The sequence below is a fragment of the Myotis brandtii genome, unplaced genomic scaffold (assembly GCF_000412655.1).
Source record: "Myotis brandtii unplaced genomic scaffold, ASM41265v1 scaffold333, whole genome shotgun sequence".
Classification (NCBI taxonomy): domain Eukaryota; kingdom Metazoa; phylum Chordata; class Mammalia; order Chiroptera; family Vespertilionidae; genus Myotis; species Myotis brandtii.
The window spans coordinates 496,874-521,942 of NW_005362842.1; the positions used below are offsets into that span (position 1 = coordinate 496,874).

Sequence of the window (25,069 nt, forward strand, 5' to 3'; positions counted from 1 at the left end):
ATGACTATAATGTTGGCTGTAGTCATTTTTTTATTTGACAATCTAAGGGGAAAAAGATTAGTGCCCCTGACTAAATAGTCAGATTTTGCATGTTTTAAAAATTCTTGTGGTACACCAGTTGAAAATTGCTGTTCTAGGCTTTTCCCTGGACTAAGTCAAATTGGTTGAGAGCTAGAAAAGACAAGATTGTCTTGGCTCTTTGTAGAATTGTTTTAATTGTATTTTACTTTGGTGTTACGGGCTCTAGAGGAAACAGCTGTAGGAAATCTTTTGTAGTTATTATAGAGTTGTTTCTCTTTTTTAAAAAATATTTTTAAGTTGATTTCAGAGAGAAAGGGAGAGGGAAAGAGAGATAGAAACATCAATGATGAGAGAGAATCATTGATTGGCTGCCTCCTGCATGCCCCCAACTGGAGATCGAGCCTGCAACCCGGGCATGTGCCCTGACCCGAAAATCGAACCGTGACCTCCTGGTTCATAGGTCGGTGCTCAACCACTGAGCCACACCAGTTGGGCAGTTATAGGGTTGTTTCTCGATAGAGTATTCTGTGGGTTCCTTTGAAAGGAAAACAATTATTGCAGAATCTCTAATGATGACACAACTTTTTAAAAAATATATTTTTATTGATTTCAGAGAGGAAGCGGGAGGAAGAGAGAGGGAGAGAAACATCAATGATGAGAGATAATCATTGATCGGCTGCCTCCTACACACCCCACACTGGGGATCAAGCCCACAACCCAGGCATGTGCCCTGACCAGGCATGGAACCATGACCTCCTGGTTCATAGGTCAGTGCTCAACCACTGAGCCACACCAGCCAGGCTCAACTTACTTTTATTATATTCTTATGTCAGTATGTGACAACAAAATTAGGGATAAACTCCTTATGCTCAAAGCCTTTGCATAATTGTAGAACCAAGAAGATTTATTAAATGTCAAAACCAGTAAAATCAAGATTGATGTTTGTGAAATTTGACAAATTGTTGTTTCTTTTTTTTCCAAAACGAAGTCACTAATTGCAACACAGATATGTTACTGACTGCTGAATTTCAGGTTCTTTTAAATATAGCATTCCCATGTTTTATGTCATGACTGCATGTGTAGCCATATCCTTCAAATCCTTTATAGGAACAGGATGGGTTGTAACTAAAGATAATAAAATATTTCCCATTTTCAGATCATTCCTGCAACCCAAGCCTATGGAGCATCATTACACACCTGACTGCACCAACCTTGGCTCCTGCAAATTCAACTGCTCTGGTCCCTACCTCTGCTCCACCAACGCAGAATGGGCATCTTCTGGAGAGTGGGAATTTTATTGGGCTGTTAACCTTAGTTTTCTGCCTTGTGTATTCTAGGTAAGTTTAAAAATACTTACAACAAGATTCTCATGAAGGTTAATATGGGTGAAGCAGCTTTTTTGCTTTCAAAAAGTAGTATGAGGAATTTTTTAGTAACAGCCTAACTCTTCTTTATTAAAAGTCCTCGACTTGCCTCGGTTACCCATTTCTTAAAACTCATTAAATACGCTCATCAAATAATTCTTCCCAACGTTACAAAGAGATACCTTCTCATTTGTTTAGGAGGAGAAACAAATCAGCTAGAGCAGTGGCTCTGAAAATAGGTTGGCTTATCTTTAAAAACTTCACGTGCCCCAACCCAAGATCAAATCCATAACCTAGCTATGTGCCTTGACTGGGAATTGAACCTGCAACTTGTAGGATAGGTTGGGGCAGATCATGAAAGCCTTGAGTACTGTGCTTATAGACTCTGTTTTGGCCCACAACTCAGTTCTTCCAGAGCTTGTTCAGCTTTTCCCGAATGCAGGTGGGAATGGCTGCTTTTGGAAGGCTGCCGTTGTGGAGACTGTAAATTGTCTTCCTTCCAATGATTGCTGAGATGCCCCTTCCTCAGAAAGTTTTCCCATGCTAGACAGACTGCTGTGGTTCTCAACCTTCTGGCCCTTTAAATACAGTTCCTCATGTTGTGACCCAACCATAAAATTATTTTCATTGCTACTTCATAACTGTAATGTTGCTACTGTTATGAATCGTAATGTAAATATCTGATATGCAGGATGGTCTTAGGCGACCCCCGTGAAAGGGTCGTTCAACTGCCAAAGGGGTCGCGACCCACAGGTTGAGAACCGCTGGTGTACAGGATGATGCTCCAACCAACTGAGTCACCTGGCTGGGGTATATACACAATTTTATTTATATCACTTGAAATATAATTTTTAAAAATAAATTAGGGCCCTGACCAGTGTGGCTCCGTTGGTTGGGCGTCATCCATTGTACTGAAAGGTTGCTGGTTCAATTCCTGGTCAGGGCACATGGCCCAGTTGCAGGCTTGATCCCCAGTGTGGGGGTATGAGAGGCAGCTGATTGATGTATTGCCCTCACATCAATGTTTTTCTCCCTCTCCTTTCTCTCTCTAAAAATCAATAAAAATCTTTAAAAATACATAAATAAGGTAAATAAATTAGGAACATGCCATATAAATACACTTATTATTCTAAAATACGAATTTGTCATTATAATCTGGACAGCTTTCTATAACATTATGTGTAGATTTACCTGTTTTGTTTTGTTTTAATGATTGCTTAAAGTGGGGATTGGCAAACTGCAGCCCTAGGCTGCCTGCCTATTTTTGTTAGTAGTTTCTGTGAAACACAGCTATACTCATTTGTTTTCATATTTTTGTTTGTTTTTCTTTTGGCCTTTTCTTTTTTAAAGATAAAATTCACATACCACAAAATTCACCCTTTAAAAACGTTCAGTTCGGTAGTTTTTAGTATATTCACAGAGTTGTACAACCATCACCACAGTCAATTTTAACATTTTCCTTGCCTAGAAAGAAAACCCATGCTCCTTAGCAGTCACTCCCATTCCCCCTACCCTCCTGTCCTGGCAGACAGTCATCTCTTTTCTGTTTCTAGATTTGCTTTTCAGACGTTTCATATGCGTGGAATCATACACTATATGGTCTTGTTACTGGCTTCTTTCACTTAGTATGTTTTCAAGGTTCATCCATGTTGTAGTATATGTCAGTCTTTAATTCTTTCTGTTGCTGGAAATAATATTCATTGTGTGATAACACTACATTTCATTTACCTATCCATTCATCAGTTGATGGACAGTTGGATGTTTTAAACCTGCTTATTTGTCTTTTTATTGTTTTTGTATATGGTTTGAGGTATTGGGGTCCAACTTCACTCTGTTGTATGTGGATATCCAGTTGTCCCAGACCATTTGTTGAAAAGACTATTCTTTCCCCATTGACTTATCCTGGCATCCTTGTCAAAAATCAGTTGACCATAAATGTAATGGTTTATTTCTTGACTCATAATTCTACTTCATTGATATGTATGTCCATCCTTATGCCAATACCACTTTTTTAATTACTGTTGCTTTGTAGTAAATTTTAAAATTGAGAAGTGTGAGTCATCCAAATTTGTTTGTTTGTTTTTTCAAGATTGTTTTGGCTATCCTGAGTCCCTTGCATTTCCATGTAAATTTTAGGTTCAGCCTGTCAATTTCTACCAAAAAATAAAAAAGGTAATTGGGATTTTGAAAGGGATTGAGTTGAATCTGTACATGAACTTGGAGAGTATTATCATCTCAACAATATTAAGGCTTCTAGTCCATGAACATAGAATGTCTCATTTAGGTCTTTAATTTCTTTCAGTGGTTTATAGTTATTAGTGTACAAGTCTTAAATTTCTTTTGTTAAATTTTTTCCTAAATATTTTATTTTTTTGATGACATTGTAAATGAATTTTTTTCTTGATTTATCTTTGAGGTTGTTCATCGCTAATATATAGAAGTAGAATTAATTTTTATATATTAATCTTGTATCCTGCAAGATTGTTTATTGATTCTAAGAGTGTGTATTCCTTAGTACTTTCCATATACAAGGTCATATCATCTGCCAATAGAGATCATTTTATATCTTTTTTCCCAATCTGAATGCCTATTATCTTTTTCTTGCCTAATTGCTCTAGCTTGAATGAGAATATAGTATTTGTCTTGTTCCTGATCTTAGAAAAGCTTTTAGTCTTTCACTATTACAATTTTAGCACTGGGTTTTTCATAAACGCCCTTTATTATTTTGAGAAAATTTTCCTCTATTCCTAGTTGGAGTGCTTTTGTTATATTAAAAAGGATTTTGTCAAGTGCATTATTTTATGTCTCTTGAGGTGATCATGTAGTTTTTGTCCTTTATTTATATGTATTTTGTTATTGGGTCATTTAACAAACTTTAGTGAGCATCTGTTATGTGCCAGAAAGCATAGATGACTAAGGTCATTGTTGTTAAGGAGTTTTGTGAATAGCAAGAAAGACAGGAATGGTAAGTGCTATGGCAGAGGGAAGCATAAAGAGCTGTGGGAATTTAACCCAGCCTAGTGATGGGGTGATGTCAGAGAAGGATTTCCAGGGGACATGGCACATAGCCAGAGAATTGAAGGATAAGTAAGTTAGCTGGGAGAAGGTTGGAGGGTGGTACCTTCTAAGATAGGAGAGGTATGTGTGAAGTCATGGAAGTAGACATTGAGAGCATAGTATGTTTGGGGAAACTCCTAAGCAGTTAAACCATCAAGTACTAACTGGTAAGAGTACTGTCTGTCTTGTGATGGCAGGCACCAGTTCAGAACTTCAAGCAGGGCCTTTCAGCCCGTCAGTCCCCAAAGTAGGAGCAGTTCAGAAATAACTTTCATGCATATAAGCCAATGGCAGCAGTTCATCTTCATGCCCATTTCTGATTTGTTTTCCTTGGGATCACTTTCTAGCTTCCGCACGTCTACCAATAGCCAGGTAAGTAAGCTGACCCTGTCAGGAAGTGAAAGTGTGATCCTCCGTGAAACATCTACCAATGGTGCCAGCGACGAAGAAGAGGGACAGCCTCGGCGGGCTATGGACAACGAGAAAGAGGGAGTTCAGTACAGCTACACTATGTTCCACTTGATGCTCTGCCTGGCTTCCTTGTACATCATGATGACCGTGACGGGCTGGTACAGGTAGGAGGCTCAGACAGCACAGATGGAGGATCACTTAGCCTCCTTGGGCCGACCTTAAAATCTCCATCCATTTTCCTGACTTTAGAATCCCCTTCTCTTACCTATATAACAAGTTGTGTTCGGTGCTGACTCTTTTCTGAAATAATTTTGACTTTTTCTCCTCTTGGATTTAAAATCCAGTTGGGATTCTTACAGTGCAGATTATGGGGAGCTCTTCCAAACCTGAGTGCTGGAGAGAGAAAATCATGACATAAAGCCAGTCTTTGTTCTCTAATTTTTCTCTGTGTCTAGAGAGGGTCATATAGAGTAATCTGATCAAAGTAATGATTGGTAAGGAAGGAGAGTTTCATGGAGACCATTTCAATCTAGACTTTTACCAATATCTAGAACAGCCAGATGTTCCCAAAGAACTTTGCCCAAAGATTAGAGTAGTCAGGGCTCTTCATGCTGGCAAGAAGCTAAAAGCCATTTGAGAAGTAGGGTTCCCTGCTCATAAAAACTAAAAGCAGTTTCCTCAGGTCCCTTCTGGAACCTTAGTAAGGATTAGTGTCAGCCAAGTTTCCCTGGAGAATTTCCTGGCTTTGTTTGGGGGGCTGCCCGATGCTGGTCTCAGGCTCCTTTTCCTGACTTCCTTCTGTTTTCTTAGCCCTGATGCAGAGTTCCAGAATGTTACCAGCAATTGGTCAGCTGTGTGGGTCAAGATCAGCTCCAGCTGGGTCTGCCTCTTCCTCTACGCCTGGTCCCTTGTGGCTCCAGTTGTCCTCACCAATCGAGACTTCAGCTGAACCTCTGAGTGCCAGGGACACCACATAAAGGTTCCCTTTGCTGAAAGCCCTTGTACTTTTGCTTTAACTAAAATATTAAGTGAATGCTTTGCGAAGTTGACTATATCCAAGTGTATATCCCAAGGCAAGATTGAATTATGATTGATACAGGATCTGAATTTTTTATTTACATGTACATTGTTTATTTTTAAGGATATAGTACAAAGGGAGCATTTTTGCCTTGTAAAGTGAACTACAGCTGTGCTGTGAAGAGAGTTCTTTATTAAGACCTGTAGGTTCCTACAACTTTGATTTAAAATAGAAAATAGAAAAATATTGGATATTTGAGGCCATCGTTAATATATTTCTATTGCAGTATCCTTAAGGAGCAGGGAAAAAAAGTAATAATGTATTTCTATGACAGTTTTCCTCTGTGAAAGTCTTTACTTGTTGATACAAGCATTCTGTTCAGTCCGTAAACTCTTAAGAGGTATAGCATCATAGTAATTGGGCGAAGGAGTATGTGTGTGGGTCCTTCCCCAGAAGAGGGGTTGCTGATAGGGCTACTGCTTCTGCATCTTGAGACTTCATTTTTTTTATACTACAGCATTGACACTGCTCGATTCAAGTATGTGGCTTTGCCAGAACATTAATTTCAATAAATGCTTTGTAGGTTTGGTTAAAATGAGGACTCATTTAGGAAAAAACTGCAACTTTAGTCTATGTAATTATTTTGTTATGAGTATGTAAAAGTAACATGCATGTGAATTTACTATATTTGCACTATAAGGTATTTGATTAAAATAGACTTACGCTTTTAAGACCCTTTCTTTAACAGCTTTTATGAATTAGCAGCCATTCTATATTTTTTAGACTTATATAGGCAGTCAGATTTATCAGCAGAATGCATCTATTCCTTCTAAAACTTAAGGGCTGGTGAGTAAAGTCTTGAACTCATTCAAAAAGTATACCAATAGGTACCTTCTCTGGGCAAGGTGCTTGGGTAGGTGAGAGGCAGGGGCAGGGACTGGCGGGAACCCTCCGGGAGACGGAGCAGGCAAGGAGACAGAGGTCTTCAGGTTCTGGGGTACAGCTTTAAGAATGACAGACACTTGCTCTACCATCTTGACTCACAGTTTCCAAGAGGGTGAAAATGAGCTGACAACTGGTACAGTGTGGTGTGACTAGTCCTGTGACTTAGGAATTCAAAGGTGCCCAGGTGGGGGTGTCATGGTAGGCTTCCTGGAAAAAGTGATGTCTAAGCCAAGAATTGTTAGGAGTTAGCTAAGAGATGGGAAGTGGGATGGCATTGCTGGAGAGTAGACGAGTCTGCATGTTAAAGGCAGGGAGATTTTTTAAAAAATATTTTATTGATTTTTTTACAGAGAGGAAGGGAGAGGGACAGAGAGCCAGAAACATCAATGAGAGAGAAACATCGATCAGCTGCCTCCCGCACACCCCTCAATGGGTATGTGCCCGTAACCAAGGTACATGCCCTCGACCGGAATCGAACCTGGGACCTTTCAGTCCACAGGCTGACGCTCTATCCACTGAGCCAAACCGGTCAGGGCAGGGAGATTTTTTAAGACTTGTTTAGTAAAGCTGGACTGGGGAGAAATGGGCAGGGACTAGGTTAGGAAGGGCTTTATAAACCACACTAAAGAGTTTGGACCTTACGCTGAGGGCAGTGGGGAGCATATTCATAGTGGCATGAATAAATTGTGTCTTCATTCACTGTATACATAGAGAATGGGTTTAGAGAGAGAAACCAGGGTATTCCATGTAAGATTTGAAACAGAAGTAAACATGAGGATGGAGAGAAATTGACAGCTCAGTGCTGCTTAGTAATTAAAATTTAAAAATTGGCAGGTGATTAGATACGGGGGAGAAGTAGATTCCTGAGTGATTCTGGTTTAAACACCTGGGTTCGATATGTACATGAGGGGCAGGAAGAGGGTGTTAGAAGGATGGAGGTGTGGTCCCTTAAGAATGGCTAAGAGCATCTGCTTGGAAGTCTGATTGGGTTTGGATCAGTTTTGCCATTTTCTATTGTCAAACAGCTAATACTTATTGAGGATATACTAAGCTTTATGACCCTGGGTGATAACTATCTGCCTGAGCCTCATTGTTTTCTTTGTTTGAACAAAAGATAGTACCTAGTACATAAGATTGTTTAGAGAGTAAAGCTACTTTGTCAAGTGCTTAACCCATCTTAAGCACTCTGGTAGTAGCTGGTAATCTGAATATGGGCTATAAAGCTACTGGACAATATTCAAAGTCATAGATTTTCAGCCAAAATCTAGTGCAGGCTAGATTTGAGGTGTTCTTACAGAATTAAACACAGGGAACATAGAGGGCACACTCTCGGTTGGGGTGCAGGTGTGGGGGGTAGGGAAGCAGGGCTTGATAATAGGAATTGTTGGAACCACCATCTTTTAAACCAGTGGTTAATGTTGGGGTACAGAGATAAGGTTGTAAAGGATTTGGGGGGCAGACAGGGCAGGTTTAGCCCTTTTCCAGTGTAAAGCAGATACCCCACTTTCCTTAACAGCAGGGCCACCCAGATTAAACCCATTAAAGGTCCTAAACTTTAGAAACATGGTACACCTCCTTCCCCACCTTATATAATTCAAAATAAAAGCAATAAACTGTAACATAGGTTTAATAAAGTCCAATAAAGTTTTTAAATTTTTTATCACGATAGAAACTTTGATATTTAATTTAAAATAACAAATTATCTTTAAAAATTAGGGGGCAGTGTCCCTGCTGTGCATGGTTTTAAGTTGGAAGCCCAGTAGTTTAGCCAAGATTGAAGTGATTACACACGTGAGTGCTGAATCACAAACAAGCATAGACATCGGCATCTTACCTAAGCCCACGGTCAGACTGTAAAGCAGGGGGGTATTCTGAATCGTCAGACCTCATGGTGTCATCTCACCCCAATGAGTCGCCCAGTGTTTCATCACCACTCACAGCCCCATCTCTGTCTGTCTCCCAGGACTACCGATCAGGCCCTGGCTTTGAGGTCCGCAGTATGCTGTAGGGATTCATCAAAGGCAACATCTGGGAGACCTAGTTACATCTGGGAGAAAGCTTGTAGGCCCATCCTGGCTATTTACTTTCTAGGTGGTTGTTACAAGGTCCTCATTTCGCTGGGAAATAAAACTTTCTCTTGACAACCAAAGGTACTGCCAAAGAATGACCATGGACCTGGTTGTCAGTGCTTTTGATGTTCTGGACCCAATCCTAACTCAGGCTGAATTTAAACCAGGACAGCTTTTTGGTCCAAGTCCTTGCTTGGCTGTATTTTTCTTTTTACACATTAAGCTAAAATGAGTATTCAGTAATATGAGTCATGCATTTGATCTTTGCAGATGGATGGCACATACCAGGCTTGTGCTTACTAACGGGAGCAGCACTTCATCTCTTTACTCCTTTGTGTTGGTCTATTGTATCCATTGTGTTACCTACTCAGTGATGTTCTAAGTCCTGCTGGGTGACTCACCATGCGATGCCTGTAACCTCGGGTGAAGAACAGTCATGACTACCACATAAATACCTACATGTACCAAGCAATGAACAGGCATTGTCCACACCCCTGCAAGGTGGTGGTGATTCTCTCTTTTCTAGGTCAAACCAACGCTTAGAGAACTTAGTGCTCTGCCCTCAGTTACACAGAAACAAACCCCAGGCTGACTTAGTTTTCTTCGGTTAGGCCCCATTGTCCCTTGGCCTACTAGGATGTAGGAGACAAGATAAACTAGAGACTGCTTGGACCTACAGGGGAGTCAGCTGGCTCTCTAAGCTTACCCATCATTAATAAAGGAAAGTTAGTAATCCGCTAAGGCAGTAGCTAGTATCTTACTAGGTCACTGTATCCCTAATGGCTGGCACCTTATCAGGTAAGAGGGTGAACATTTAGTTAAAAACATTTTTTCCTAGTAAAGTGGCACCTTAAATGATTTTATTACTCAACTATAAATGCAATAATGTGAAACATTTGCTGCCATTTATTATAGGAATGCCAAACCAGTACTATGTAAAGAGTGGGCAGTAGGGAAACTAAGGTATTTTAGAAAAGAAACAAGAAAATGCTGACTCATAACATAGACAGTAACTCCAGTGGCTTATAAAGTGCATCCTAACTACCTTGTAACACTACTATAGGGTGAGAAGGGTTGGAGCCATTAGCTCCATTTTTCCAGATGTGAGAAACAGACAGAGCTTAAGCTCCACAGGTTCCTCCGGGAAGGCTGACCTGAAGAGCGATGTTGCAATGTGAGTACTTACCTGTCGAGTCATCAGAAGCCAACAGAGAATGTATGGACATCCTGCAGGAGTGTTTCTCAGCTGAGTCATCACCAACACACAAGACCCACTGTAGGGCCTGGGCTTTGTCTCTGGGGCAGAGTGCGCGCTCCTCTATAGAAACAAATGGGACAGGTAGAGGAACGGCTCAGCATGCAGAGGCCATTGACCAGGCCGTACCCGTTACCTCCCAAGGAGTCTGGGTTTACTTGTAGGAGCTTCTAGAATAATGTGTCCATTACAACTTGGGTGTCAGAAGTTAAGACACTCTGCTTTGTATTTTCTAAGAAGCCAAAAAAAATAAATAAAGCCGATTTTTAGACTGATGCTTCCTCACGCTAAAAGTTCCTCCCTTTTGTGTTCCATGCGTGGGCTGACAATAAGAATAAAAGAGAAGTGCACAGCCTAGCACCATCAGGAGAAAATAGTGGGCTGACTGCCTTGGCTTTGAATCCCAGTTGTACTGGAATAGCTGTGTCCTCGGGCAAAATGCTCAACTTGTGTCTCATTTATCCCACAGGGGCAATAATCCCGCTTCACTAAGGGTGCCTGACAATTAAATGAGATTATCTATGTGAAGGTCACCATCATGCTCAGCCCACTTGAGCTCTCAGGAACTGTTCGCTATCACTTAGAAGGATTCAGGGCTGGTCCAGAAAGTATATCTGGGCCTTGAGAACCAAAAAATGTGCACACTGCACCACTGGGCATCAGCCCCATCCTCCTCTCTACACACCGGTATCTTCTAGTTGCACGTGATCTCCAGCGCAGCAGCCCTGTGTCTGTAGGACGCACTGTGCTGTCAGTGCCCTCCGGCCTCCGCTGCAGGGAGGCTCTGCCGGGCCTGCACACCAGGAATAACAAAGCTTCAGAACTATAATCCAAGCTGCCATTGTCACAAAGTGACTCCACACACGTTCGTTCTTACAGGGATTTTTATTGTTGGAGACTCAGTCATGCATACTAAAATTACATGTTTTCACCACTTTGACTTAGAAAATGCATTAGAAAAATAAACTTTTGGTCAAAACAAACACCGAAGTAGATGAGTCCACCACCATGTGTCCCTATACTCAAAGCCAAACTGAATTTCAGTTTGAAGTGAGGAATGTGACCAGTGGCTGAATGGTGCCCCAATCTGGTCAGAAAGAGCCCACCTCCCACCCAGCAGAGTGGTGTCAGAGGCTGTTGGCCCCAGAAAAGTTTCAAGTATTTCACTTGTAACAGGTCCCACCTGATGTGCCAGGAGGCGAGGCACATCTGCAAGAACCCCCGAGGGGAGCTGACTGGCTGTCCAGCTGAACACGTGGCCCAGTGAGATGGAAGGAAAAGCAGCGAATTGGCAAACAGTAAATTCATCACTAGCATCTTCATCCACAAATCACACTGGGCTTCCCCCTGGAGCAAATGCCAAGGAGGAATATCTGACTGATGATGTCTGCTCCTTGTATTTCAAGCAAGCCATTTTTCTGAGTCCAGAAAGCAGAAAGAAAATGACTTGAAATTCACAAAATTAACAGACCCCAGTACCCAGGAGAGGAGTGGAGTGTGAGAACGGCCGTCACTCCCAAACAGTCACAATGTTTGGCATCTCCACACCTTTCATGCCACAGGACAGCCACACTTACACATTAGCTATCATTTTACTTCCTAAATGAAAGAGCTTTCAAAGGAAAACCTTAAGAGCTGAAAACTTGAAAGTGAGATATTATAATAATGCCACAGAGTACAACTTTTGCCTACCCAAATGGAAAAATAATCCCATGACCGGTCAGAATGAGATGGCATTTAAAGAAACTGCCCACCAGGGAGAATTCTGAGAGGCTCAATGTCTCACAGGAATTTAGGGGGAAATTCTCTTATTACCCTGCTACTTTTTGGCCAAAAAGAAAAATGTATCTTGTAAGCTAAAGTGTTTATAAACCTGAGGACAGGTGACTCCCTGTGAAAGCAGGATGAAACATGAGGGAGCTAAAGCCACCTTCACCAAGAGCAAATAAGAGGAAGCCAGGACTGCACTTCTGGCTGTTTCTGTAGATTTTTTCTGTAGATTTCAGCCTCTCATGAAGGCAGAATGGGATTCCAGGAAGAGACACATTTTTGTGGAGCAGTATGGGGGAAGGAGGAAGAAAACCCCCATATTACCTAAATCTACATTTGGAAGTTTTAGGTACTTCCTGAATGACCCAGCTGGGGGCGGGGGTGAGGGGCAGGGGCAGGATGATGGATGCTGGGAACGGAGGTTTCAGAGTCAGGGTGTGGTCCCCTTTTAGTACAGAATGATTCAGGGGTGTGCAGTGGCTCACCCAAAACCACACACCAAGGTACAGCTGGAACTCGGGTCTCCTGATCTACTCTTCCCTTCCCTACACTGCACACTACCCTGAATTGTGGGGAAAGTTCATTTTCGGGAGCCTGTGGAATGGGCTGGAGTTTTTTCCTAAAGGAAAGCACTCCCCGTTCTCCGTTCTCCACTGTTCACTGCTGTGCGGTCTGTGTGCCTCCACTAATGAGTGTGGCTCCCTGTGCGCTCCCTTGATCATTCCCATCCCCCTGCTGGGGAAACTGGAAATGCTTGGTGAAGCCAAACACAGACTGCCTTGATTTTCACCCAGGGAGGTCCTGGTTTCACAGCTTGGTTCAAACTCCTCAGGTGCCAAAACTATTGGATCCCTCTTTTGAGCCAAAACAAAGCAGCAGCTCTAAAAGGCAGGCAGACAAACCCTGGCTCTGACTCCTTTCAGAAGCTGAAACAGCTCCTGGGCTCAATTACAAAGGCCTGAACAGCATCCTTCCTGGTCTCTGAGATGCTTCTCTAGGTGAGCTTGGCCACTCCTATTGAAGTCATCTAGACAAAGGCAATGGAATGGAATGCAGTTTCAACCTTGGAAACTTGGTGGGGCTAAGCAACTCATTTCTCTCTGTCTAGCTGTTTTTCTCGCCACCCCCGCCCCCCTTTAAAAAAAAAAAAAATCTCTTTGGGAACTAGGAAAGCCTCTAACCAATTTTCCCATCCAGGCAGATGGGTCCTGAACCTCTACCTACATTAGCCACCCCACTTGTCCTGTTTAGAACTTTTCAGCAATGCTGGTCACACCATCACTGTCAGGCGGAACTAGAGGCAGCCAGGGGTGTGCATTTTGACATTTTCAGCTCAGCCAGGTCCTAGAGGATCCAGGGTTAGTATCTATGGTGAAAAGAACTTTCCCTAGAATTGGCACTAATGAGGTACATAACTTCTACCAACAACTTCTCCAGACTTTTAAAGTGCTATAAAGATGAACAGCTTATTTGCAAGAGACTGGCCTTTGAATTTCGGTGCACTGTTCACTTCCACCTTGCCTGGTGGCCTAATAAGTGCACAGAGAAGTTACACACACAACACATAGTACTTGTTACTTTAACATTATCATTTACATGGAATGAATAGGAAAGGAAATAGGTCAAAAGTCACGAGATGAACCACTAATATGACGCCTGGGCAAAGGCTAAATTCTTGACAGGATGAGTCTAAAGTATTGAAATGCAGAACAAACATCCAGTCTGGCTGGACAGACTAAAGTGTGCCCATCCACAACAAAGAGAAATTCCGTGGGTTTGGGAGGGCAGGGGCCATCAGAAGTGACCCAGCAATAACCTGCCCTTTATTCATTTCCAGAGACCAAAATTTCAGAATCCCAAGTAACTTAACCATTCCCTGCTGCCAGCTTTACAATATACCACCAGAATCTCAGGGATGGAATTCATACAAGATCCCGGTCATCTCACCTGCCTGCCCTCACAAAAGCCATTCAAGTTTAACCCTCACTACGAAAAGGAGGTTGGTATCACTGAGTTCCAGGATATACATACTTGTTTCTTTAAAGGCAGGGCCAAATGGTGACTGACACATGCCTCTTGGAAAGGCCCAGGTGTACCACGGAAAACAGGATCCAGCCACGTGCATCTAGGCAGCGGTTCTCAACCTGTGGGTCGCGACCCCTGAAAATACATCCTGCATATCAGATATTTACATTACGATTCATAACAGTAGCAAAATTACAGTTATGAAGTAGCAACGAAAATAATTTTATGGTTGGGGGTCACCACAACATGAGGAACTGTATTAAAATGTCACGGCATTAGGAAGGTTGAGAACGTCAGTGGTTCTCAACCTTCCTAATGCTGCGACCCTTTAATACAGTTCCTCATGTTGTGGTGACCCCCAATTTCATTGTTACAAATTGAACATAATTAAAGCATAGTGATTAATCACAAAAACAATATGTAATTATATATGTGTTTTCCGATGGTCTTAGGCGACCCCTGTGAAAGGGTCGTTCGACCCCCAAAGGGGTCGCGACCCCCCGGTTGAGAACCGCTGTTCTAGGCGGAAAAGCAATGTCTAACATCCAATAACTAAATCAAACCCCAGAACCTCAGCAGCCCAAAGGGCCCTATGTGTCATTTCATTGAGCATCATTTTACAGATGAGGAAACTGAGGCTCACAGAGGCCCAGGTCTTATCCATGGCCACACATCTGAGGCTGGAGCTCAGGTCTCTTAATTCTTAGGCCAGCATTCTTTTAGCTACACAGGCCTGGCCTCCAGTATTTTAGGTTGAATAAAATTATATACTTCTAGGACCTTGCATGATTCTATTGAGAACCAGGACTAAGGCTTTATGGATTTGGGAAAACTAGTTTCTACTGCAAGATTCAACCAATGAATCCCACAGGTGCTTGAAGTCTTGGCTCCCGAACTTGATCAGGAAGTCCCTGGTCAAGCTGCTGATGTCCCGCTGTGTGCCTGATTCAGACAAGGTGCTTTCCAAACCCATGATGGCAACAGGTACCTGGGCCAAAAACTTGTAGATTCCTGATGAGCAACAGAAGTCTGGAGTTAGGGTTCATGTGAGAGACACAAACTCCTAAAGTCTCACATGTGGCCACTATGCAGGCTGGACCCAAGTGTTTCACAGGAGTGTGCTGACTGGCCAATCGGGTTGTTTTCTCCTGAAGATGGGATCAAAGTGACTTTGGTCCTCATTCTTCCTGCTTTGAGATGTTTAAGAACCAGAAACAACTTCCAGATTAATGGTTGCAAACTGGGATTCCACAAATTTGGGAATCACTGGGAACGTTTTCCATGTCTTCATGGAATAATTCAAGTGATCCAGGGCATGCCCCTTCGCTCACGCTCAGCTTTTCCTCCATGCTGCAGCTTAATTACAAGGAGCAAGAATCCATGGCACCTAAAATTCTCCTGTGCCTCCCCAAAGAACAAAAGGAAAGGACTTAAAGCTGGTGGTGCTCACAAGGGACTGGCTAATAGCAGGAGTACAGCTGTGATTTCACAGCCCGCATGGAGTCATCACACTGCGCATCTGAGGCCAGCCCCTCGGGCAGCAGGGCCCGCCCCAGGATGCTGTCGCAGGCGGGGACAGGCTGGCAGAACTCTCTCACAAAGTCCTCCTCCGAGGCCAGCAGCACCGCGTTCCAGGCAGCAATGTCCAGCTCGCCAGCCGTGCCCCCGTACTCCTTGGGGAGAATACTTTTTGGAAGGTTTGTGTGGAGAGAGTTCAGGTCAGACCCGTGGAGGAAAAACTAGAGGGGAAGGAAATGAAAACACACCTGGCCTTAGGTTAATCAGTAATTCACCCACCTCCTTCATGCTATGTGCTCAAATATCTTGAATGAATAAAGGAATGGATGATGGCAACTCTACCCCTCCAGTTCCTTGAAAAGCTTGAGGATTCTTAATTTTCTTTTCTTTATATCAAGTGCCCTGTTGGCTGCTCCTACAAAATATACCCAGAATCCAACCACCTTACTGCCACCCTAATGGCACCATGCCACCATTGTTTCTACCCAGACTCCCACACCACCTCCTTCCTGGTCTCCCTGCTTGCACCCTTGTCCCACCACAATCTAAGCTCATTTCAGTGATGTCAGATCACGTCACTCCTCTGCACAACTCTCCAGTGCTCCCCTCACAGACCAAACGCCAAAGGCCATATGATCCAGCCCCCGTTACTGCTCTGCCTCCCACTTCTGCTTCCCCGCTGCTGCTCCTCCAGTATGCCAGGCGTGCTCCCACCCCAGGATCGGGCTGTTGCTGGTCCCAGGGATCTGTAAGGCTCATTCCCTTGCCTCTTTCAATTCTTTACGCAAACGCCAACTTCTCAATGACGCTACCTCTAACCACTCTATTGAATACTACAACCCTTTCCCCCTTCCCACACTCACTAACTTCTTTCACTGCTTCATTTTTCTCCATTGCACTCATCGCATTCTAATACCAGGTAACATGTAATTCGTTGTCTATGTCTCCCTAGAACAGGGGTGGGGAACCTTTTTACTGCCAAGGGCCGCTTGGATATTCATAACATCATTCTCGGGCCACACAAAATTATTAACTTAAAAATTAGCCTGCTATATTTGGTCAAACATTCATTTGACTCACCCTATTGCCTTGGCAGGGCCAGACCAAATGATTTTGTGGACCTTACACGGCCTGTGACCAGACGTTTTCCACCCCTGCCCTAGCATGTAAGCTTCCTGGGGACCGAGAATTTGGTCTATTTTGTTTATCTAGAACATACTCACATGTAGTATTTGATCAATATTTTTGAATGAATGAATGAACATGTGAAGGACCAAAGGAACAAGATTGTGGGCCACAAATAAGGTCATTTCACAGATGTGAAAAGAAGACTCGGCCCAAAGGCTGCTTTGGAAAAAGCAAGTTCCAAACAGGAGCTCCAGAAACCAACACAGGCTCAAACCCAGGCGTGGAGGCCACTAAGTTAGTGGTTCTCAGACCTAACTGTGCATCAGAATCTCCTAGATTTTAAAAGCACAGATTCCTGGGCTGTACCCCTGAGCTGATGAATTAAAACCTTCAGGGAGCCCAGCTGGTATGGCTCAGGGTTTGAGCGTCAACCTATGAATTAGGAGGTCATGGTTCAATTCCTGGTCAGGGCACATGCCAGGGTCGTGGGTTTGATCCCCAGTGGAGAGCATGAGTGTGCAGGAGGCAGCCGATCAATGATTCTCTCTCATCATTGATGTTTCTGTCTCTCTCTCCCTGACTCTCTGAAATCAGTAAAAATAATTTTTAAAAAGTCTTCAGAAAAAGGTCTGGGGATCTGGATTTTAAGTTCTCTCCCTTGCAATCTTGAGATTCTGTCTTTCTGTGCTTCCTCTTTGAAAAAAATAAAAATAAAAAATATATATAAAATTCAAGTCCCAGTCTTTGGAGTGATCACAATGTTCCTAGGCCTAGGGAGGGGAAAACTACCACCCACCATATTTCAATCTTGGTGCTGGAAAAGGCTCTCCCATCTTTTCAAGTGTCATTTACCCGTTCTTAAATAAGAGTTAAGCTAAAAGCTCACCTACCTCATAAACCTTGAATTATTCCACACACTTTATACAGCAGGACAACAGATTAGGTAGATGGGAAGGCTTAAATAGTATTTTGAAACCCAAGGAGCGGTAGTGAGAAATCTCCATAACTCTTCTTCACCCCCTGCCCAATGACGACCCTTTTCCATGTCCTCTTACATGTAAAATATAATGTTGGTTTACAATGCTCAGCCCAAGATATGAAAAAGTCTGATTGATTACAAAGCAGGGAAGCTCTTAGATAACAATCCTGGCTCTGCTCTATTGTCAAATGTTATATTCTTATTCATCTCCCCCTCACAGAAAGGACTGTTCACTGAACTTTCCAAATTAACAGTCCCAGGGCAAGAATAATAAACTAAGATAAGATTACTGATGTCACAATTAAATTTATAGATGTCACCAATAAGGAAGCAGAAACAAAATTAAAGTATCTTTAGTAGGATCATCACTTACTCTGTTTGCTATTTTCTCCTTCAGAAATGGTTTTATGATGGCAAAAATGCCTTTAAATATTCGAGGTTCATTCACGATATGGACCGCTTTTATCCGAATGGGGAAGCCATCCTGTGGGGGAAGGGAAGGGGATGTTAGAACACATGGAATATTTGCAAACTGTCAGTTACCACAGCCTGCCTCCCCCAGTGAAATCTTCTTCAGTCTGGTCTGATTCTCAAGGTCTCCTCAAAGAAACACAAGTAGGGGCTAAACAGGAAGGTAAAAAGTGGTCTGAGCCGATGTGGATGGATCTAGTAAGTATCAGACCTTCTGAATCAGAGTTGCCCAAAGTGTATTCCTCGGGAGGCTACCAGGTGTGATGTAAAAAAGCGTCCAGGCAGGTAAATGAGTTTGAGAAGTAGCAAACTGCAGGACTGTTCAGAGCCTTAAATGTAAATGTTTACTGTACAGTGACATTCACAAGAAAGGGACTTGCTTTACCATATTTCCCAAATTTTTTTAACCCTGGAATTTTGTCTCTCAGATCATCTTACAGGAAATAATAATCTAAACTCATTATGCTGACCCTTAAATCTACATGGGATTTAGCAGGAGGCATCAGAAGAGTGGAAGCCAAGGAAAGCCAGAGCGCTGCCTCAAAGCCAGAATTCAAACTTCTGATAATGACCAAATGTGACGTGGATGTTTACATACCAGCCTGGGGCACAGTAGGGCCTCAGACACATGGAGAACTGTTCTGTCTCTGGTCCCCGCAGCTCACAAGAGCCAGCACCCACGGGCTGGGTCAGAATGAGCTAGGAGTCAAGCCGGAGAGACTTGGGCCACACTGTATCTGCTAGGTCTGTTTCCCCGCCAACCAAAAAAGAAAAGTAATTCTTGACTTGTTTATCTAAAAGGATTCCTTGAATCACTGAATGGGTTATGATGACCGTAAAAGTGCTTTGCAAACCATTACACACTGTGAAGATATATAAGGAACCCGACGGTTCTCAGTGACTTGTGTTCTGAGACACAACTTGAGGGGTGAAAGCATCGGGCCAAACAGTCCAACAGTGCTTCCCATCCCCGGGTCCCAGGCGGCCGGGCAGGCTCTATCACCTTGGGCAGAAACACAATTTCTCAGTTTCGTTTGTTAGGAGAATTTCTCCTCTGTCTTTTTGACCAAAAAAAAAGAGCAGAAAGCATTTCTCTGGTTTTTGGAGTCTTGTCTGAAAGCTGATCTTGCCTAGATTAAAGGTACCTCAGAAACTACTGGAGACCCTCAGGGGAATGAGTGGTAAATAGAACTTTCAATGCTTTCGTATTTTTCTGATTGTAGGAGCCAGAAGTGGGGTGTGCATATCACATGGGTAACTGGACAGGGCTCTGGGGAAAGCCAAAACAACAGAAAGGCACACGACAAATGGGGGCCATACCTGAAGGATGCCAATCACCTTTTTGGCTATAAAAGGGCCAAAGTGAGATGCTTTTGATAAGCTCACTCCTTTGTAGTCTGCAAGAATTACAATTCCATTCACTTGGGTTTCTTCAGACTGAATGAGCTTTTCTAATGTCAAGTATATGACTCGGATGTTTTCGGTAATTGGATAGTTGCTCGGTATCCATCTGTCTAAGGTCATAAGAGATGGTCAGTATGTTACATAAATACATACAAACAATCAGACAGGCTAAGATTGATCTCTGTGCTAAAACTGTCCTTTAAAAACAGAAAGGCAAGATGATATTCTACTGGCATGGCTCTATTGAGGTTAGGAAATCGGACACCTTCAGCAGCAGCTGACATTTCTTAACTGCTGAAATGGAAATTGCAATTGTGTTGAAGTCAAAAGTGTGAACTCTGAAGTTACACCTTGGGCAAGTTACTTCCTTACTCTGAGTCCTCATCCCCTCATAAATAGAATGGGATAATAGGACTTATTTTATTTTTATTTTTTGCTAATCCTCACCTGAGGATATTTTTTCTATTGATTTTTAGAGCAAGTGAAAGGGAGGGGATGGGAAAGGGAAGAGAGAGAGAGAGAAACATCGATGTGAAAGGGACACATCAATTAGTTGCCTCCCACATGCACCCAGACCAGGGCCAGGGATCAACCTGCAACCCAGGTACGTGCCCTTGATGGCGCATCCCTTGGGTGCGCGGGATGATGCTCTAACCACTGAGTCACACCAGCCAGGGCAATAGTACTTATCTTAATGGACATCTATGCCTCTGCCATCAGATGTGTCCCTTTATCTTCAGGACATCACCCTGATTTTCCTTGGGGAACCACCTCTTCCCATGCTAACCATGCAGTTTGGGTAAAACTGAATTTGACTCCTGGCTCCAGGTGTGGGCTTGGTTCTGTGAGATGCTCCTGTCTCCTCAGACTAAATCCTCCCTTTTTTCGTAAGCCGGGTTGAGTAGGGTTTGTTATCCGCCATCAAAAGGCCTTGACTAACACATGGAGGGGATAAAAGGGAAAAGGAAAGGGGGAGAGGGGCTGGACAGACACATCCCAAACTGAGGCTGTGCACAAGCACCCCGCAACAGCCTAGGGCAATACCTGGGCGGATGCAGAGGATATGGCAGCCCCGCGGGTCTGTGTGGGGCAGCACGGTGAGGAATCCGGAAGCGAGGACATCTTTTAAGGCCGACGGCTTCAGGTTATGGAAGACTTCAGGCCAACTTCTCCTACAGCTGTGGTAGTTGATCAGGAGCTGCAGGGCCCGGTCATAATCAAACTTGCGGGCTCGGAGGAAGCGCAGCAGGAAGGCATCGTCCAGAGAGGTGCGCAGGTTCGGGAACTCCTTCCGCACCATGTCACGGAGGGCCTGCACGTCTCGAAGTCTCCATTCCGGCTTCTCCTGCAGCTCTTCCCTGGCCTTGGTGACCAGTTCTTCCGTCAGCGAGCACACATAGCCAGGAGGCTTGGGTGCTGGTGGCAGCTCATTTTCGGAAAGTGAGGCCACAGAAGGGCTAGTTCTCAGAGAGTCACTTTCTTCTGACATTAGCTACCAGGGTGCCTGTCAAAACAGATGCCCCAAGTGGAGTTAATAAAGTGCAGCATTATTAACTGGTCATCTCAAACCCCAGGGCAGCTGATGCGGGGGGACAGGAACGTTTTTGTTAAGCCAAGTAACCTCAGAGCACTGGGTCTCAACTGGGGTGGAGGGGTGACCTGGATCCGAAAGGCTGAATTAAGTTAGAATCGCCACGGAGGCACCCAGACCTACAGCAGGAAACATACACTGCTCATCCAACACCATGGCTTTGCTCACAGATGTATGCATGGATGCTTGATGTAACTCGTAATTAAAGAAATGTGAATTAAAACAACTCTGAAATTCAGACGGGCAAAATGCAAAATGGGTGCTCTGATATGCTTGCTGTTGGGAGAATAAGCTAGGCAGCCTCTTTGGATGGCAGTTTGTCACTATCTATCAAAATTTAGCCCTGGCCGGGTGGCTCAGTTGGTTAGAGTGTCGTCCTATACACCAAAAGGTGGTGGGATTATAATGGCAAAAAACTGGAAACACTTTAACTGCCTACTAGTTGGAGGCTGGTTAAGTAATATCACCATATGAATGGAATACTATTCAGTCATGGAAATCAGGCAGAACTTATAAGCTGATATGCTGAGGGGGGGAAAAGCAGTCGCAGAACAATGTATATAAAATAGTCGTGTTTGACCAGCAGGTGTGGTTCAGTGGTTGAGCATCGACCTATGAACCAGGAGGTCAGGGTTCGATTCCTGGTCAGAGTACACACCTGGGTTGCAGGCTCCATCTCCAGTAGGGGGCATGCAGGAGGCAGCCAATCAATGATTCTCATCATTGATGTTTCCAACCCTCTCTCCCTCTTCCTTCCTCGCTGAAATCAATAAAAGTAATTGCATTTATGTTTCTAAAATATATACATATATACACTTGTCAATACACCTAAAATTTCTGAGAAGAGATACAGGAAACTGTTGCCAGTGGTTCCCAGAGAACAACTGGAGAACTGGATGTTTGAGGCAGGAGAGGGTTTTTACTGTACTGTTTGAATTTTTTTTACCATATGCAATGTGACTTATCATGGTGGTCATGAAACGGAACTCAGCAGATCTCCTGCTGGGTGAAGCATAACTGACGGATGGCCCAGCTGCTTTCCCCCCGGATCCGCCATCCAGGGGATCCACACTTTGCACAGACTGGCCCCCAGCCAATGACTGAGACATGGGACTCCTCTACCAGGTAACTCTCTGCCTCAGGGACTCCCCATCCGCCTGGCTAGCCGACCCTTTCATGGACCTGCGTGCAGTCGGAGACTTACTGCCCAAACCTCCTCCACAGGGCCAGCTCCCCTCCCTCTATGCTTCATGGGCGTTGCTGCCAGTGGCTTTTTTGCGTGTCTAATCTCATCTTAGTTTCTGCTTCTTAGAAGACCAGAACCAACACACTTACCAAGTGAAAAGCAGAAACAAAAAACGGCTGCCTTAGATATTCCAAGAATAAGATAGCAGCAGGGCTGTCCAGTTCCAAAGCCCAAGCTCTTGTCCATGGGCTGCCACTGAACCCCTGGAGCTCGAGGAAGGCAGGGACCACCTCAGGGGTCTCTGCATGTAGCCAGTCACGCGCAGGTGCATGGCAGCTATTGTGACCAGGTTACTTCATTCCGTGCATTCTAGTCGCCAGCCCTACCCAGCCTTTTTCACTTCCTCCCAGAGGTGTTTTTTTGTCTTGTCACATCCTGTTTCCTCCAACTAATATGCTCTTCCTCTAGTTCATCACCTGACTGATTCATCCTTAAGTTCCCATTAGATGCCACTTCATTCATTCAACAAATATTGAGCACTTACTATGTGCCAGGCCCACTTCCAGGCACTGAGGATACAGCAGTGAATATAAAATCCTGCCTTCATTGAGCTTAGATACTAGTGTGTGTGTGTGGGGGGGGGGGCACTATAAGCAAAATAAACTTTATATTCTCCATAAGCACTATGGAGAGGGATAAAGTAGGAAGGGGGTTGAATGTATCTGGGGACAGGAGTTGCAATTGTAAATAGGGTGGTCATGGAAGGCCTCACCCAAGTGACAATGGAGCAAAGACAAAGGAGACGAGGGAGCAAGTTGTGTAGGTAGGTATCTGGGGGAACAAGGGTGCAGTCTGAGGCAGGAATCTGCCTGGCTTTTTCGAGGAACAGAGAGGCCGGTGTGGCTAGAGCCAAGTGAGCAAGGCAGAGAGTACTAGCAGGTAAATTTAGAGAGGTACCCACTGGACCAGAGCTTTGTAGGCCAATAAGGTTGCCCTTGAGTTTGGTGGGAGCCAAGAGGGTTTTGAGTCGAGTGACATGACCAGATTTATATTTTAAAAGGATTTTTCAGTTGTCTTGCAAATGGACCGGAAGGGGATGAGGATGGAAGTGAAGAGACCATTTAGAGGCCGCTGCACTAACCCAGGTGAGAGATGACGGTGCTTGAAGCAGAAGGCCTTCTCGGACTCCAGGTCGGATTAGGAGCCTTCCCACAGCTCTCTGACATAGCACTTCTCCCACGCCATTGTTGTCTGTAGGCAATTTGTGAGCAACATTCACAACTGTCTTGCTCATCACCTTAAACCCAGCACCTAACAGGGTGCCAGGCACACAGTCCGAGCTCCATAAATATTTGTTGAATGAGTTTAATCTGCTTGGCAGAGGTATGCTGAGCAAGGAATGGAACAAGCATAGATTCATAGGATCCACCCTGGGCTCTGTTTCCATGGGAGTTACCAACAGATGCCTGTAATCGCAATTCAGTGCTTACCCAGGAGGAAGACTGTCATGTCCACGTCCATGCCCCAGCTTCAGTGTCTTTCTCCGGCCCGTCTCCTAGTTTCCCACCTCTCAATGCATAGTAAATGCCAGTCAAAACAAACCAATGTCCCACCATTCTCAGAACACCTCATGCATTTATGATATTTCTGCCTGGAATTTCCTCTCCTTGTCTGTCCCCACCCAGACAACTCATCACGTTCCAGACTCAGCTTCAATGTCACCTCCTCTGTGAAGCCTTCCCTGGTTCCCTAGGGCGACTCCCTCCACTGTTCCGCAGCACCTATTTCTTTCAGAAATGGCAGTCCAGTGTTATGACATAAACACTCCTCAGGGTCTGCTTCACTAACCTTTCATTATCAAGTAATCACTGATCACCTACTCTATGAGTCAGGCACTGTGCTCACACCCACTGGGCATGCAACAGCGAACAATATAATTCTTTGTCTTAGGAAGTTTAACTTACAGTGAAATAATGAAGCGATAATATGTATGAGCATTTTACCATGCATCGAGCTTACCGTGGTGAATAAGAACTTTTCTTTTAATCTTCACTATATTTGGTGCCGGCTCTATTACTCCTCCCATTCACAATGGGAGGAAACTGCCCACTAGGATGTAAATTCCACGGGGGCAGACCATTTGCCTGGCATGTTCACAGATCTCCTCAGTGCAGTGGTTCTCAACCTTCCTAATGCCGCGGCCCTTTAATACAGTTCCTCATGTTGTGGTGACCCGCAATTTCATTGTTACAAATTGAACATAATTAAAGCATAGTGATTAATCACAAAAACAATATGTAATTATATATGTGTTTTCCGATGGTCTTAGGCGACCCCTGTGAAAGGGTCGTTCGACTCCCAAAGGGGTCGCGACCCACAGGTTGAGAACCGCTGCCCCAGTGCCTGGCCCTTGAGGGAGCTCAGCACCACCAGCGGCTGATGTGAAGGTAAGTGATGTGCCCAGGGGCACACACCCGGCGGGCTCTGCACTCCCCGGAGCCTCGGGCTAGTCTCCAGGGTCTGGGCAGTTGTCAGGCACAGAGCTGATGGGGGAACAGGGAGGACTGCAAACCCCACTCGTTAGGGTGGAGCCATGAAGCTTCCTCACCTGAGTCCATCACCCTGTGAGCACCACCTTCCTCCCCACGCCACCCAAGCAAGGAGAGGTCAGGATGCCATCGCTCCTGGGGCCCCACAGACCCTACGTCCCGTAGCAGCCTTTCGAGACCCCCACTTCCGGTTGTCACCCCTTCCCCAGGTGTCCCCATTGCCTGGGGTCTCGCTCCTCGAGTCCCCCACTTCCGGTTATCCCTCCCTCTCAAGGGTCCCTTCCCTGGGCCCCCAGGGCCACGGAGGG

General features: G+C 44.3%; 2 protein-coding genes across 7 annotated transcripts in view; one reads left to right on the forward strand and one right to left on the reverse strand.

Annotated features, from left to right (window-relative positions):
• Nucleotides 1-6,602, forward strand: part of SERINC3 (serine incorporator 3) — a 19,113-nt gene extending 12,511 nt beyond the window's left edge. Inside the window, exons 8-10 of the mRNA XM_005871236.2 lie at nucleotides 1,178-1,358; nucleotides 4,790-5,017; nucleotides 5,664-6,602. Coding sequence (XP_005871298.1) covers nucleotides 1,178-1,358; nucleotides 4,790-5,017; nucleotides 5,664-5,802 — 548 coding nt within the window. The 3' untranslated portion in view covers nucleotides 5,803-6,602. The remainder of the gene's footprint in view (nucleotides 1-1,177; nucleotides 1,359-4,789; nucleotides 5,018-5,663) is intronic.
• Nucleotides 6,603-8,240: 1,638 nt separating this feature from the next.
• Nucleotides 8,241-25,069, reverse strand: part of TTPAL (tocopherol (alpha) transfer protein-like) — a 32,412-nt gene continuing 15,583 nt past the window's right edge. Inside the window, exons 1-5 of one of the 6 annotated variants that reach the window (XR_001363068.1) lie at nucleotides 20,480-21,655; nucleotides 19,352-19,545; nucleotides 17,934-18,044; nucleotides 14,924-15,674; nucleotides 10,185-10,203 (exon numbers count right to left, since the gene is read on the reverse strand). Coding sequence is in view for 4 of the 6 variants with exons in the window: in XM_014543720.1 (XP_014399206.1) it covers nucleotides 15,396-15,674; nucleotides 17,934-18,044; nucleotides 19,352-19,545; nucleotides 20,480-20,924 (1,029 nt within the window). In the remaining 2 variants the exon portion in view is untranslated. Of the gene's footprint in view, nucleotides 10,204-13,057; nucleotides 14,071-14,386; nucleotides 15,675-17,933; nucleotides 18,045-19,351; nucleotides 19,546-20,479; nucleotides 21,656-21,684; nucleotides 21,712-23,702; nucleotides 24,405-25,069 lie in introns of those variants that run through there. The other 5 variants (XR_001363067.1, XM_014543720.1, XM_014543721.1 and 2 more) reach the window with 5 other exon arrangements.